Below are 16,677 nucleotides of genomic sequence, written 5' to 3' on the forward strand. Positions count from 1 at the left end.
GTGTATCCTGCACAAAGCAGTTTTGTCTCTGGGTTAGAAAGCGTCGTCACACACAGCTGCCTGAAGTCCTGGACATCATGACAGACAGCTCTGCTGGGGACGGGTGCGTTCAGCCAGTGAGGGGCAAGGCGAGCCCCCCTTCACACTGCAGCTCGGCCACGAAGCCTCTGTAGACTAACCCTCAAAAGCACTGTTGCCAGAGATGGGCTTCCCTGGCTTTTGGGAAAGTGAAAATTAAATAAGCATCAGTATGTTAAACCTATTGTGTAGCCCCGTGTTGACAAAGTCGTTTATAAGCACAAAGCAGGTGCACCACCACCTGTAGTTTGTGGAATCGCATTACTGAAACCATAAATTTCAACCTTAGACTTTCCGAAGGCAATAATTTGGACGCTACATCAGCTGGGTAAATGTGGGCTGGGTCCACAGACACAAGGTCTTAAAGAAATCAGTCTAAGTTTGAAAGAAAATCAGGTTGAGACCTCCCCTGTAGCACTGGGATGATGATAAGTTCTCCAAATCCGGTGGCCACGGTGAGTGGGGGAACTTGGAGAACATTTCCAAATGGTAAAACTGGCAGCTGGCTAATAACTTCCAATTACCTCAGAAGCTGTACCCTGTTTCTGAGAAAATGCATTTATTTTGAATGTAGCCTTTCTTAAACATGTCTGCATTATTTCCTGAGAAATCAAAATTAAATAATTCCTCTTTCCTACTAATCATCACCATGATATTTATTGCATTTCCAATTAAGTAGCAAAGAGGGTGAAACTGCTAATTAATAGCTTTATATGACTTGGCATGGTGGAGGTACAGGAGGACTGGGGCAACTCAGGTATGAAGCCCCAACCCAGGGGGGACGGGCCCGCAGAATCACGGCTGGGCTCATTAATGCAGCACATACTCATAGCTGCCTGCTACATGCCATGTGCTGCACCAGACACCAGGTGCACGTTCCACCAGAGACCTTAACTGGTGGTTCTTAGAAGAGCAGAGAACACTGAGGCAGCACTGGAGCCTCAGAGGCAACGAACTGGGGGAGACAGGAGCTTTAGAGAAAGAAAAAAGGACAAGACTGAGGGAGGCAGAGGGAGAGAAGCAAGAAATAGCGCTCCAGCCTGGGAACAGCAGGGAGAGAAAGCAGAGAACAGCTGACAGAGCCTTGCAAAGCTCAGAACAGAGGGATGAGAGAACCCAGGAAGGGGACGGAGACAGAAGCAGAGAGAAGACACAGAAGCAGAGAGTACCTGAAACAGGGTTAACGAGAGGGCTCTGAGCCAGAAGCAAGAGGTGAGAAGAAGCTGGGTCTTCTGGGTCTTTTTTTTCCCCTGCTGAATAGAGCCTTGATTATAGTGTTACCCAATGTCTGATCAATTTCAGTCTATTTTCTTAACATTTCATGGCGAGAACTACATGAATGCAAAAGGCACCCCAAAGCTAAGAACCTTAAGTCAAATGTGGGAGAAAAACTCCTACTATAGTTGCAATTAACACCCCAATTCTGGTATAATATTATAACGGGTGATTTTTCAAAAAAATATTTTTAACCACTAGATTTATTTTAGTTCCCACTCCAGCCCAATGAGCCTAATGTGAGTCCATTTTTTTTTTCAGTAACAGCTGTTCTTTTGAACCTGCTGAATAGGCAACTGATTTATATTTGAAGGAATCATTTTAGCAGTGGGTGCAGACTCCCACAAGCACAACTCGGCTCAATGCGAGCCCGTGCACCACGGACTTCTTTAAAAAGCAAGAAACCTGGTGACCAGCAAGGAGTCAGAGTTACTATTAAATCTAAACCCAATGGACACGTTTTCCTCCTTCAGGCTGTAAATTCAGGCATAAGTGGTTTCGAGACCATTCCCTACTTGTGAATTTAATAGAGAAAATGGATCTGTAGCTCAACTATGCAAGGGGAAAAGCTTCTTTCAATTTATTGGATCTCAGCTCCATTATGACTTTGTGGCCTCCGTTGGAGAAAAACATTCTCACATAACGAGCTTTTATATCATTAAATTGGAAATGAAATAACGGTTGATGGTAGCAGCCCCTGCAGGAGCTGTCTGGCTCTTGACCCACTATATTGACTGGTTTGCTTGCCTACTCAGGGGCGGGGTTTCAGGTGAATACAACAAATGAGTTGAATTTGACCAAGATTGCATTTATGTCCCATGCAATTACTACAGAAAATTACAACAGTCAGAGGTCTGAAAAGTCATTTACGCTATTTTTTCCCCTACAGAATAAAAGAAAAAGAAATGGGGCTTTAATAAACTTAAACATAGCATATATTGAAGTGAAAGCCTACTAAAAATGGTCATTTAAATACTTACAATTCCATCTCTGTCTGGTGAACCTCTGTAACAAAAAGAAATTGGCAGCTGTTAGGAAAATGAACCATTCTTGCTACATAAAGTACAACAAGAAGAATCATCAAGCACCCCCCCTCCGATCTCCCACATTCCCGGCCCAGGAAGCCTGGCAAATGAAGATGAAATCAAAACAAGTTGGTTGAGTGATTGCTGAGTGTGGGGTGTGTGCATGTGTGTGTGGGAGATTCTCATTAAAAACTAAAGTCCAAAAGGCACAAGTTGCTAGTACAGTAGTGTTTTGGCCCACTTTTGAGAGGCGAATTCGTTAAGAGTCTGTCCCAGCCTCGCTGGCCCCATTTAAAAAGACCACAAGGAATGTAAACCGATTTGCTGTCTCTCATCTTTTCTCCTGTGCGTGGTCTTGAATTTCCCCCATAGGAAAGAACTTCTGCGGTATTTTTCAACTTACTTTGAGAATCTATATTTTCTTCCATATTTCTATATTTACAGCTCCTTTGATTATAGGGGAGCAGGAAATGAGAGGAGGGCAATGTTTTGCTAAATGGCTCACTCTGATGACTAAGTCCAGGGAAGCTAGTTGATGGTAGCACTACGGAGCAGTGCTTAGGAGCAAAGCTTGAGAGTAGGAAGAATTTGGGTGTCCAGATTCTGTGACCTTGAATACATTTCTCAACCTCTCTAAGCCAGGTTAAATAAGACAATGTATATAAATAACTTATAATTGTTCCTGACACACATTAAGTATTAGCATATGTTTATTTGTTAGAATTTTTTTTCCTCCTCCTTGTCGTCTCTTTAAAAGGAATACAAAGCTGCCCACCTGCTGTGACATTAGACTTTATATCAATACAGGAAGGATATTATTATTTTTACTTTGGAAAACTGGAGGAGCCAGAGGAAGGGAGAAGCAAGAGGGTAGTTCCTGCAACTTTATAACTTCTTGTTTCAATTCACCCTGTAAGGAACTAGAAAATGTTATTCTATTAACACAGAGACCAGAATTATGCTTCGATGGGGATCTGCACTTTCAATCAGAGAAACTAATTGTACATGGCAGCACTGGTGTCCTATTCTGATCCTCCATCTTATCCTTTGATGAAAATGGGGCTGGTGCTTCCTATGACGGTGGCAGCAGGCACTGCAGCTACGAGCGCCGGCTCAGGCGCCACACTGCCTGGGTTCACTCAACTTAGATCTCCTGCTGCCTAACCTTGGGTGAGTCACTGCACCCTTTTGTGTCTCAGTTTCCTCATCTACAAAGTAGCTACGACAATGACATGTGCCCCAGAGGGCTATTAGAGGATTCAGCGAGTTAACGTAAGTGAAGAGCCTGGAATGGTGCCTAGAATATAGTAAATACTAGAATTCGTATTCTAGATAGAATTATCTAGAATAGTAATTATTATATAATCTGACCTAAGATGAGGAGTAGAGAGAGTTTAGAGCCTAAGACACTGGGGCATGTGTTCTCAATTCATTTCCTAATCCTTTCTTGTCAAGTTTTATATTTTATTTTAAAACAATTTTTTTCTTTTTAACCACAGACTTCTATTTTAAAACTAATCATCTACCACAGATCCTTTCCTCTATTTGAAAAGCGTCAGTTACGTCTTGCAATTACTGCCTTTTCTCTTCCCCTCCTCTTGGTCTTGAGTATAATTTTCCCATCTCTTCTTGCTCTTCTGGGTGATAAAAGAAGAGGCACCTGATTCCGGACTAGAATACTGGCTCCAAGTCTTATTTTCTGGGTAGCCTTCAGCAAGTTACTTAATTCCTTTTGGCACTGATTTTTCATCTCTAAAATTGAGATATTTCTCCTAACCTTATTAAACTTCTGTGAGGCTTACAAAGGATAGCAGCGCCCACACAGTACGCTGCCCAAGGCCTGCCACTTAGCATAGGCTTTCTCCTTTCTTCTCTCTCTCAGCCACTGACATGATGATCGAATCAGGAAGCTCTGTCCTAACCCCACTGTCTATCTCAGGAGGTTCCAGCAGCTGAAGCTGGAGCTGGCGGCCACCCTAGCAGGTTGCCTGGCAACCCTCACAGAGTTGCAACAGCCCTGAAAACAGTTTGCAGCAACAAGGTTTCAGTGATAGCAGACTAACATCAGCATCACCTAAAGCTCAAGGGACAGCGAACGGCCAGAGCCTTTTCCCAGCCTTTTGGAAGAATGATACCTGACCCAATTAGAGAGCATGGGTTCAGGAAAAGCAAAGGCTTAACGCTAAATGGCTTGTCCTTTGACCATCGCTGCTGGTGGAACCAGTTTATGGCTAATTTGCTAAGTAATCTGGGGTACTCAAATGATAAGAAGTTCAGGAGAGACCCCTGGGATTTTACAAGCAAACATCTCGTTAGAATACTTCAGAAATATTGGGCATCTATGCAAAGCCCTAAGGAATACCTTCCTTATTTCCAAACCTTTGGAAATGGTGATGGCAGAGCACTGCTTTGGCCACATGCAAATCAGCTCAGCCTGCCCTGGGGAGGTTGTGTGACCTCTTTTCCCTTTCGAGGGAGGTTTTTTCTCCTTTTTAACTTTCTCCACACACCAGAGATTATGCACAGTCAGTCACAGACACTGTCTTCAAAGAAAAATGGATTTGGTTTCTGCTAAGGATTTTTTCCTGAGATGTGTCTGATGGTGTCCCACACAGCACACGGCACATTGTAGGTGACAACAGATGTTGCCGGCAGACAGACTAGTCGGGTGTCTGGCCTTTAGGGAAATCAGATTTCCATCTAGTGTAAACTGAGGCCCAGAATGGGAAAAAGTAATCCCCAAGGCGTGGAGCTATCGGCAACGTGGGACGAGGGCCCAGTCCTCTAACCATCACCTGTTCTGGGGCTTAATGCTCAGAAAATGGCAATTTCTTAAGAGACAATGGAAATTATGCAACCCTCAGAAAAATATTCCTAATTCAATCATTTAGAAAAATTTGCAAGACTAGAGTAAATGTAATTTCCATGAAATAATTATTTACCAAAAGAAAAAGCACAAAGGGAAGAACAAGGGACTTCACATTTGATATCTAGACATAAAATAGGTTCTCCACCCTGAATCCTTTACTGCCTCTAGTTTAAAAGTGTTCAAGGCTGCCAGCTGCCTAAGGCCGGAAGCCCAGACATCTCTGCCTGGACTGAAAGCCCTTCCTATCTGGCCCTGAGCTCCTTTCCAGCCTTGCCTCCCACTATCACCTCTACCTGTGGGACAGGGAGACAAACTGCCCTACTTGTCTTGTCCTGAACACTCCGTGACCTGTTGGCCTCTCGCTTTAGCTGGTGCTCCCTCTGCATGAGATGCATGTCCTCAGCTTCTTGAAGGCCAGACTCAAGCCTCCGCCCTCCCTGGAACTTCTCTGATCAGCTGCCCAAAGATGAGCTTTCTCACTCTCAAATTCCCATGGAATTCCATTTTTAATAGCTCATAAGGAACTTATCACACACTAATTTCTATCAGTAATAATAAGAGTAGTAGCTGCTGTCATGTACTGAGTATTTATTAAGTACTAGGTACCATAGTAGGCATTTCAAATAGGTTATCTCATTTTACTTACATGAAAGATATTTCAATTTGTGGGATAGACAGATATTTTATCCCATGAATTATAAATTCTTAGAGGACAAGAACACAGAGCAATGCTCAACACCTTGTGAAAATTTATGCATGATAAAAAGGTGCAGAATGAAAAGCTAAAGGTGAGAAATAAATGGAGCCCTCTTCCTTTTCACCTGTGCCCAAACAACTATTAATTTCCCCACTCTAACTTTCTTCCAGGGATTCTAGCCAAATAATGGGTTTAGTGGGCTCGTTATTCTGAAATTCAGCAGACCATGCCCATCTGCATTTCTGCATGCTCACAACCAGCGCAGCTGAGCAGGGCGCTCTCCTAAAGCACTTACGTGGAATCAGTGTCCTTTTCTTTCTTCCGTATTCCAAAGGCCTTCCTTGTACGTTTTTTCAATCCTGTGGGAAAACAACAAAGGGTTAAAGAAATCATTTTTCTCTTTGAATGTTCCTAGCAACATTCAAGTGAACATGTTTTTTAAAGTTGCAACACACCAGTTAAATTTTAACGTTCAAAAAGCAATGAAAGTTTCTTCATTTGTTTGTGTGTGTGTGTAGGCACGTGCGTAAGAATCATTATTGTATTTTTCAACAGATATTTATCAAGAACTCGGCCCTGTAAGTTCCTAGCACTATAAGCAACATAAGAATAAAAAAGAAAGCAAAGGAGATCCGGGGAAGGTACAGAAAAGATTGCAAGTTTTTCTTAGACTATTGTTAGTCATCTCTCAAATTGTTGCTCTGCCAAGAAACCAGACCAAAGATTTAGAAAAACAACAATTTCCAGGTTAGACACATTCGTGAGACTGGGATAATTCCAAGACACAGATTACGTAAACCATACCAAGAGAGCTACACTGACCTGTCCCATCGTTGTATCTCATACTCCCATCTCATCTTTTCTACTTCCACAATTCCGTGGGTAGACGGGATTATTCACCATTCTCTGAACATATCCCGACATCTTTACTCCGGTATCTCTTTTTCTTCCTTAAGTGGTCCTTACCTCCAGTTGAAACGTTTTCCTTACTTTGTTAATATTTAGACCTTCAATTCATCCTTCAAGGCCCAGCCAAATACCACCTCCTTTGTGAGGTCCTCTCAATCCTAGTGGGGTAAGAAACTGACTAGTCCATGCTCCCCCCAGTGTTGCTCTTATATGTATGATAATATATCAGACGACTCCACTCATTAGTTCCTATGTCAGTTTCTGTGAGCCTTTCTAGGACAGAGGCCAAAGCTCCATTCTGTATGTCCCCTATACCTAGTACAGGTACCAGATAATATTTGTTGATTTAAAATATCTCTGGGAAGCTTCATTCAGGCGGTATCAGGGTAAGAAGGCTCCTTTCTTCTGTCCTGGACACACCAAGCCTAGTCTTGGTTGTTCCATTCGTATCCTGTCAAGGCTCTGTCTGAGATCCCCGTCTCCTGTATGTTCTGTAGTTAAATACTCGGCTTGTATTTCTTATGTTAGTGAGTATTATTCAAATGTACTAAATGCCTGTATATTCAAAACCTTAGACTTGTTCCTGGTGGTTTGGAAAATCTTCTTACAAATTGGAGCTGGAAAAGCCACTGACTTTCAGGATTTGTTTGGCATTACCAGGTGGAACACGGGAAAAATGCTGGCAGACTCAGAGACTTGATGACACCTCTTCCAAAACATGTGAGTCAGTGCAAACCGCTCAGATTCTCTGAGTCATTCATTATCTGGCCTCAGGATACTACTCAGATATAATCTCCAAAATGCCTCTGTTGGGTCTAATTTTGCATTTTAGTAGTCACTCGATTTAAGATGGTTAGGTCTTTCAAATGTCAATGTTTATTTTAAAAAAATTCTCCTCCCACTTTAAGCTATTCTCCATTACTCTCCAGATGAAGAGTTTATAGGAAAACTTACTGACATTTAAAACTACCCATCCATAATATTTAGGAACACCTTCCCCTCATTCATTTTTAATTTTTATTGTTAAAAACATTCTTCCTTCTTCCTTCTAATTGCCTTATCCCCTTATAGGGACAAAATATCATAGTTATAATCACCATTTTCTTCCTATAATTTTCCTTGGGTTTCAAGCCTCTTAATTGGCTTCTCCATGCTTCTAATTCAGCTTTGGGGTCACAATGAATGTTATATTCACCAATCACTACTGGCTTTTATAGGACCATAAAATGAATGCTCTTATTATCTTAGGTTTTCAAATCACTTTATTTTCTATGTCTTGACCTTGAGATAAGAGATAGTATGCCCTACCAAATAGATCAGAAAATACACACAAATTCCAGTAATCCTTGTATTAAATTAGTAACAGAGCAGGCATTAGTAGTTTTCCACAGTCTCTGTCCTGTTTTTGACCACCAAATTTAGACAATAGCCAATGTGAACTAGGTCATGGGCATCACGAGTCATCCTCTTCCAGCAAAAAACGCATTGGATCAGGATTCAGGAGCAGAGTCCATTCTCAGCATCATTTCTAATTGTGTAGCTACTACAAGCTACATCTCTTTGCGTTTCAACCTCTCATTTTATAACAAATCAACCAACAATAAGGGATGAAAGAATTTGCACACATTCACACAATGCTATGCCAATCTGCAATTTTAGTTTCACTGAAAGTCATATTTCCTATACAAAGAATACATTCCCATATATGGAATATATATAGAAATACACCAAAGATGTGACATTCCAGGAAAACAAAACTAATCAATTTGTTGAATACGAAAAAACTTTGAAAACTTTTTTCCCTCCCTCAAAGGAGAAAGATTTGAGAAATTTAGGAAAATATGAAGATGACTCTGAAAGACTGAAGCAAACAAAGTTATGAGCTGTGAGAGTTATTCATATTTTAATAGCTCTTCGAGAAGATCCAGGAAGAAATACTCAGACCAACTGTGTTAAAAGTGAACAGAGAGGGGGCTGGCTCCGTGGCCGAGTGGTTAAGTTCGCGCGCTCCGCAGCAGGCGGCCCAGTGTTTCGTTAGTTCGAATCCTGGGCGCGGACATGGCACTGCTCATCAGACCACGCTGAGGCAGCGTCCCACATGCCACAACTAGAAGAACCCACAGCGAAGAATACACAACTATGTACTGGGGGGCTTTGGGGAGAAAAAGGAAAAAATAAAATCTTAAAAAAAACAAAAAGTGAACAGAGAGGTGTAATCATGTCTTTTGAGTTTATTAAAAAATATTCAAAGAAATTCTTCAAACGAGAGCAATGACAGTCAAAGTTCCATTGGGAATAACAAGTTTAAGACACTATATCTGTTAATCTGATAAGGTTAAAAAACACTTTATTCAATGATTTTCCACTTCTAACTCCAGAATTCCATGAAAATGTTCATCAATTTCTACAGCATAATTGTTTTTAGGCTGTGTCATGAAAAATTTTTGTCAACTATTCTTTACCAAAAACAGGAGAGAAAAAAATCAAGGGTTTTTGAGGAATGAAGTAACTTTTCTTTTGCTGATGTCAAAACAAAGAGATCTAAAGAGAAAGCATTTTATTGTCCTGATGTTTTGGGGCTAGAATGGTTCTCTCCCAAGCTGGGGAACTGAGAACATCTTCCTGTGCGCATTCAGAGCTACGGTCTTGGATCAGCCATGCAGGAAATCTGGCCTGTGCCTCTAGCTTCTCTCTACCCAGTTTAGATTCTTTTAGCTTCCTTTGGTATTATCAGAGAAGGTAGTCAAGTCTGGGAACAACACAACAACAGAATTAAAAACAGACTGATTTTTAAGAGGGTAGGAAAGCTTATTTCAAAATAGGCAGTCCTGGATATGGCCTTATAAGATAAAGAAATAAAGCAACAGATGCAGCAACTGACAACAGTGATAGTGTCAAAAAAAAATACAGCATAAGAAGTTTCATCATTGTAATGTTAGCTACCATTACTGAGACCCCACCTATGGGCCAGGTACCAGTTGCTTTACACATGTTGTCTTATTTAGTTCTCTTACAAACCTTCTGGAAAAGCAGGTGTTTTCTCTTCAAATGATGAGGAACCTGAGGGTTAGCCTAGCTTAGGTTTTCTTACCATCCTCTCCAGGGAGGAAATCGGAGGCTCCTCTCCCTCCACTACTCCCAAACGTGGAAGTGCTTTGGGAGTTTGTCCCAGGTCCCTCCACACCCTCTCCCTGGGGCAATTCCATCCACTCACATGGTTTCATTTACCATCTGTATGTAGATGAACCCTGAATCCACAGGTCAGGCCCAGTACTATCTCATGAGCTTCTGAATATACAGGGCTTCTTCTCATACTCAGGCTTCTACAAATAGACAGCAGATTTTCTCAAAAGCCTTTAGGTTCCACTTATTACACATATGTAATCAAACCTAGAAAAGTATGCCCGGTCATTTAGTTTACAGTTATTTTCTGAATAAAATTCCCCTTAAAATGAAACAAGGCAGATTGGCTTAAAACTTTATGGGACTTTTTTCCCCCGAAAGTTGTCAAATATTTAGTAAAGAAATGGGGATCTCTATAGTTTCTTCCTTTTCTTCCCCACTTCTTCCCATCATTTCCTATCCTGGCCACACAATAATCTGGCTTGAACTATTCCATTTTTTTTTTTATTGTGGTGAAATTCACATGACATAAAATTTACCATTTTGACCAGGTTAAAGTACACAATTCAGTGATATTTAGTATATGCTCAATGTTGGGCAACCATCACCACTGTTTAGTTCCAGAACTTTTTATCACCTCAAAAGGAAACTCTGTACCTATTAACAGTCACTCCCCGTTCCCCACTCCACCCAGCCCCTGGCACCTTTAATCTGCTTTCTGCATCAATGGATTTGCCTAGTCTGGATATTTCACATAAGTGGAATCATATAGTATGTGGCTTTTTAAATCTGGCTTCTTTCGCTTAGCATGACGTATAATAAAACAAAAAACGAATGACTTTTCCCGATGCGTGCAATCTACACACCATTGATGTTCAGTTTTTTGATATTTGTGTATATCCACGTATTGAGGACGGAGAAGGAGCTCCAAACCGCACGGGCAGGACCCACGCGGACATGTGGACATCAGGCCAGGGAACAGGGACGCAGGGCAAGGGCTGTGCTGTGGACTCACCACACTTTTAGGTGAAGAATGTGCTCAATGGCACATTGAAAAGTTCAATTTAGCCCAAAGCACATACCATAAATAAAAACTAATAGATGCAATTTGTTAAGTACTTACAATGTTTGAGGAAATTTGTCAGGAACTTCCTTATCTCAGCCCAGCACAACCTTATAAGGCGGGAGCTATTATTGTATTGGTTATATACCCCAGGGCATGAGGAATGCCTGGTACCAGGTCACACCGGTCTAACTGTCAGGCCACCTTTCAGAGTCCCCTCTGCCCGGCTCCAGAGTCCATGCTTTCCATGCCTCTGGGATCTCTCTGTCAGCCAGCACAATTCTTTTTGCCCTCTCATTAAAAACAACAACAACTTTTTCTTTTTTTTAATTGAAAGAGCTTTTTATGGAAATTCGGCTGCACATTTCTTTTTTTTTTTTTTTAAAGATTTTATTTTTTCCTTTTTCTCCCCAAAGCCCCCCGTACATAGTTGTATATTCTTCATTGTGGGTCCTTCTAGTTGTGGCATGTGGGACGCTGCCTCAGCGTGGTCTGATGAGCAGTGCCATGTTCGCGCCCAGGATTCAAACCAACGAAACACTGGGCTGCCTGCAGCGGAGCGCGCGAACTTAACCACTCCGCCACGGGGCCAGCCCCTCGGCTGCACATTTCTTAAACACGAAGACTGTATTTTGCATGTTTAAATCTTTGTATATTGCCCAGTGAACATAAGGAGGCCCAACAAACGTTTGCTAAATGGATTATTTCTGTAATAAATGTGAAATTTCAGCTTGAGTCTTCACCAGCTTGGAGGGTTACTCAAAGGTGAATCACATGTAATGGAATTACTTATTTTCTGCAAGAACCCAGGCCAGAAATTTGGTCTCAGTAATAAAAAACAGGCAAATGTAATTGTCCTGGGCATAATGCCGCCTATTGACAACAACTCTAGACTGGCAACATCTCTTCATTACCACGGTCACTGCATTTCTGTCAGGAAAGATTAAGATGCTTAGTGTATCAGCTCTTCCTCTAAGTTTTAAATATAGGTACTATAATCCAATTCAGATTCTTTGTCATAAGAAGGTCTCATAGAAAGACGTAAGACCAGTTAAGATGAAGGCTAGTCCCTCTCAGGACTTTTTGTGATATTTATGATTGCTGGTGCCTAGACTGCTGCCTAAGATACGGGAGATGCTTCAGAAAGGCGAGCACCAGGAAACATGAAAAGTCAAGTTCAGGGTCTAGCAGTACCTGGCACATAGTAGTCACTCAACAAATGTTTATTGACTACTCTACGTATTTGTGATTCTAACCAAAATTGTTCAGATTTGGTGGGTGTGTGCTCTTTGCTCTGAATGCTTTACTTTCATTTTTATGTGACTGAAAGGAAGTCCAGGGGGTCTTTGCACTTAGTAAGCACAAAGCCTCTTTACAAGACAGTACCCATCACTCTGAGCTGAGCCTGTCGGGCGAAATGTGCATCTCATGATACACTCCATTAAGACTGGACTGCAAAAGGGTTGGATGTGGGTGGCACCTGGAAGTTCAGATTTGATATATGGGAGCTCCTGTTAGTGCACTAAAGCGGAGATTGCTAGAAGGCAGTTAAGAACTTCAAGGGCACGGGCTGGTCCCATGGCAGAGTGGTTAAGTTCACGCCCTCCACTCTGGTGGCCCAGGGGTTTCACCCTTTCAGATCGTGGGCACGGACATGGCACCCCTCATCAGGCCATGCTGAGGTGACATCCCACACAGCACAACCAGAGGCACTCACAACCAGAATATACAACTATGTACTGGGGGCTTTGGGGAGAAGCAGGAGGAAAAAAAACAAATAAAAGAAGAAGATTGGCAACAGACGTTAGCTCAGGCACCAATCTTTAAAAAAAAAAACAAGAAGTGCCAGGGCTAAAAATAGTAATGACTTTTTAAAAAAAGAAAATTTAAACTTCTGGTGACGTGGAAGAAATGTTAAAGAGCAAATGGTTATGGAACAGGTTTGCCACAAAAGGATTTAGGTTTTGCTATGCCAATAATAATGCAATGAAGGAGCTGAGTGGAATTAGGAAGAATTTTAAGCAGGTGAAAAACTTCTATTAGGGTTTAAATACAGTAGCAAAATCCACAGGAAGCACATGGCCTGTAGGTGTAGACAAAGTAGGAGCTTGGAGCTCGGAAAGGCTTGGGTTCAAATCTCACCCTCCCTACCTCCTGGGGCAAGGTGCTTAACCTCTTTGGGTCTATTTTTCTCAGCCATCTATCATAAAAGGGTTTTGTAAAGTGTAAGTGGGTCTAAAAGCCCTACAACACCTAAAATATATTGTGTATCACTTTATGTAAATTTCTGTTATTTTTCTTGCAGTTTTGGTAGCTAGAAAGCAGCTATTTTAACCGATTACATAAGAGCCCCTGAATGCCTGATTTCCGCACTTACAGAATCCCCATAGTTCTGTTCCTTTAGAAATAAAAATACATCAAAATTTGGAAATAATCAAATTTTCAAAATCTCAAGCTTTCCTTGGTTACAGCTATAATAACAAAACCAGGCTTGGTTTCAAGAAATGTAATTTACTAACATGTATCATAAAAGATAAGTGAGGATTAAAAAGACTCGAAGTAAGAAATACAAATATCTCCCATAGCAGGAAAATATAGCATTGATGGATCCTTTACCACGTGCAAGGTTATTATAAACTCTAATTAGCCGGTCTTCCCAGGGTGATTTGAAAGTCGGCTGGTATTACTTCTGCCTGGGCAGCGGTGTATAGAATTTGCAGTTTCCTGCTCCACCCTGGTGGGGAGACGCACAGCCTCTGCTGGAAGAATAGCACTTCAAACACTAGTGCAATTAACCTGACCCATTCCGTGAGAACCTTGGTGTGTAAAATGGCTTCCCTCTTCGTTGCTGCTCCTCTCCCTCATTCTCTCTTCCCACAGTCACTGGATCTCTTCTCTCCCCTCCGTCTCTAGTCCCTTCCCAGCCCGACACTGAAGTTAATGATCCTGTTCAGATGGACTCTGGTTTCCAGGCATAAACAGGAAAATTCAATTGAATCATAATTCACCAAATCTCATTTTCAAAACACTCCATTTTCAGCAAGAAAATAAATCCAAAAGAAAGCAAACTGGACAATAACAGGAATGCTTCTCGCAGGCCTTTCAGGAGCAGGTCTTTAGGTAACGCCTCTAAATTGGTACTACATAGACCATTTAGTGCTTCGGCTTAAATTCTTCAAAGGTGAATTAAAAAAGAAAGCTGGAACACGTCCCCCATAGAATTCTTTTGGTTTAATTCTAACCTACTACATGGAGGCACAGAGGTGAACAAGGGGAAAGGAGATTTACGTGGCACCGCCGCTTCAACACAGCACAGGCTATCAGCCAGCTTTATTTACTAAGAATCCATGAAGCCTACTTTCAAAATGGAACGGAAACGGTTTAAAAGCTAAAAGTATATAAGTATGGAGTTATTTTTGAAAAAGAAGATCAGTTATCAGATAAACATACAGAAAAAATAAAAGGTTCGAGAGGGAACTAAACACAGAATTTAGCTCTAAGTTCTTTTGAGAGGTCTTAAAGGCCTCTGGGAGGCACGTGGATTGATCCTGTTTGCAAGATTTATGATAATAATGATCATCCATCTATGTATTCACTTGTTCTCCACTCATCCATCCTTCCATCCACCCACCCATCCATCCTTTGACTATAAATCCCAATAGGCAATAAAGTTCATTATCATGAAATTATTCCCATCGGATAACATAAACCTGCCAGGGTGCAGTGAAAACCTGCTCGCCCTTAGTCTATTCTCATCTCAGGTGGCAAATATCAAGTCAACTCTCTTGGAAAACTAACCCTTGGTAGGCTTGCAGGTTTATCAAGCCATCCCTTCAGCATCTTCTTAGGCTGAATGGTCATATTATTATTCCCTTTCTTTATTTACAGAACATTTAAATTCATATTTGTTACTCTACTGATCATTCTCTGGTTTTAGGTCCTCGTAGTTACCTCGCAAGCTCAGAATGGCAATTTTTTCCATCATTAGTCAGTGTTCTTTCACCAGTCTCCCAGTATTGGGCAGGGATATACCCCTAGCCTTTTATTCATGCCTAGAGTCATGCAAGCTCCAGCGTACTGGGGATCACTATCAGAAGATCTCGTTTCTCATTCAGTGGTTGATAGCATAGGAACCCATTGCATTTGCACTTCCCTCAGCCTCCGTATTCTCATCCGTAAAATGGATTTTATCTCGTAGGATTGCAATGAAACCTAAATAAATCATGCACATAATGTGCTTAGCAACATCAATGGAGTGTCACAACCAATATTTTCCAGAAATTGAGTCTGAATATAAAACTGACCCCAAGATAAATTCTTAAAATTGTAGGATTAAAAAAATCTACACTGTGGTTTACTGAATTACCCTTTTCCCCTAAAGGTAACAGTTGAAGAAGGCTTTGCAGGTTTTGTTTCCTTTTTCTCCCTCCCTAAAATCACAATTTAAGCAAAAACTTTTTGTTCTTGGTAGAAGGTTTTAATCAGCTAAAGGACTAAAAAGGGGAAATAACACAGCACAACTGACAGGCAGTTAAATCACAGAAAATCAGGGTGGGGAGCAATATCCGCTCTGGTCAGAGATGAACAAAACTGAGGTCCAGAGAGATTAAAGCCACCGGCCCAGAGTCACACGGGAGGTTAGAGAGGAGTTGCACTGCAACTGTCACCCCTCACTTCAGTCCAACGCACTTCACTGTGCCGCTTCATCAAAATGAGTGGGCATATGTGTGTGTGTGATAAATATGTATACAATGTAAAAACATAAATACGGATATATATTATATATGTGTATATATATCCAGAGAGCGAGAGAACACAAGCTATACATCAGTCTTCTCTAGTGCTCTAGAATACCATGTAATTTTAGATTTGAGTATGGTTTTGTTTCTACTTCTATGCTAAATATATCTCATTACTTTCTAAATGTTTGAACAGTGTTGTGAACCCTCATTTGGCTGAATAGCATTACCCTGACAATCTGAGTCACATTTCCAGTGACACTAATATATATATATATATATTTTTTTTTTTTTGGTGAGGAAGATTGGTCCTGAGCTAACATCTGTTGCCAATCTTCCTCCTATGCCTTAGGAAGACTGTCATCGAGCTAACATCTCTGCCAACTTTCCTCTAATTTTCGTATGTGGGACTCCACCACAGCATGGCTTGATGAGCAATATATAGGTTTGCACATGGGATCTGAACCTGCGAACCCCGAGATGCTGAAGTGGAGTGCACAAAGTTAACCACCATGCCACCAGGCCAGCTCCAGACACAAATACATTTTTAGCTGAAATTTGGCTTAGCATTTTGATTAAATTTTCTGTTAAGTTCTCTGAGAAGACTTTTGAATTGATGAGACCATCACCTCAAAGGCAGAAGGAGATTTAAAAGGTGACTTTAATAACGATGAGCAAACAAAACAGAAAAGAATCATTAGGAATGGGGTCTGTGGAAATGCCAAGATCCAAATGCTGAATCTGAATTGAGCTAATTGTGTGGTGCTGTCCACAAACGGAGTTTGTTCTTCCTGGAACAGTCACATTTACAAGAGAAATCGTACGCTTAATTCAAAAGTTTCCCAGCACCCGAGTCAGGCTGCCCCAGATATTTCTCCTCTGAAACTCCTTCGAAAACT

General features: G+C 41.3%; 1 protein-coding gene across 29 annotated transcripts in view; it reads right to left on the reverse strand.

The window, feature by feature from the left end:
- SGIP1 (SH3GL interacting endocytic adaptor 1) overlaps positions 1–16,677 on the reverse strand; it is a 198,500-nt gene that overhangs the window by 106,533 nt on the left and 75,290 nt on the right. For 26 of the 29 annotated variants that reach the window (XM_070592725.1, XM_070592710.1, XM_070592727.1 and 23 more), the window contains 2 exons: positions 6,240–6,303; positions 2,334–2,358 (listed from right to left, as the gene is read on the reverse strand). In XM_070592725.1, coding sequence (XP_070448826.1) covers positions 2,334–2,358; positions 6,240–6,303 — 89 coding nt within the window. Of the gene's footprint in view, positions 1–1,247; positions 1,332–2,333; positions 2,359–6,239; positions 6,304–16,677 lie in introns of all 29 variants that reach the window. The other 3 variants (XM_070592718.1, XM_070592701.1, XM_070592715.1) reach the window with 1 other exon arrangement.

The sequence above is a fragment of the Equus przewalskii genome, chromosome 24 (genome assembly GCF_037783145.1).
Source record: "Equus przewalskii isolate Varuska chromosome 24, EquPr2, whole genome shotgun sequence".
NCBI lineage: Eukaryota > Metazoa > Chordata > Mammalia > Perissodactyla > Equidae > Equus > Equus przewalskii.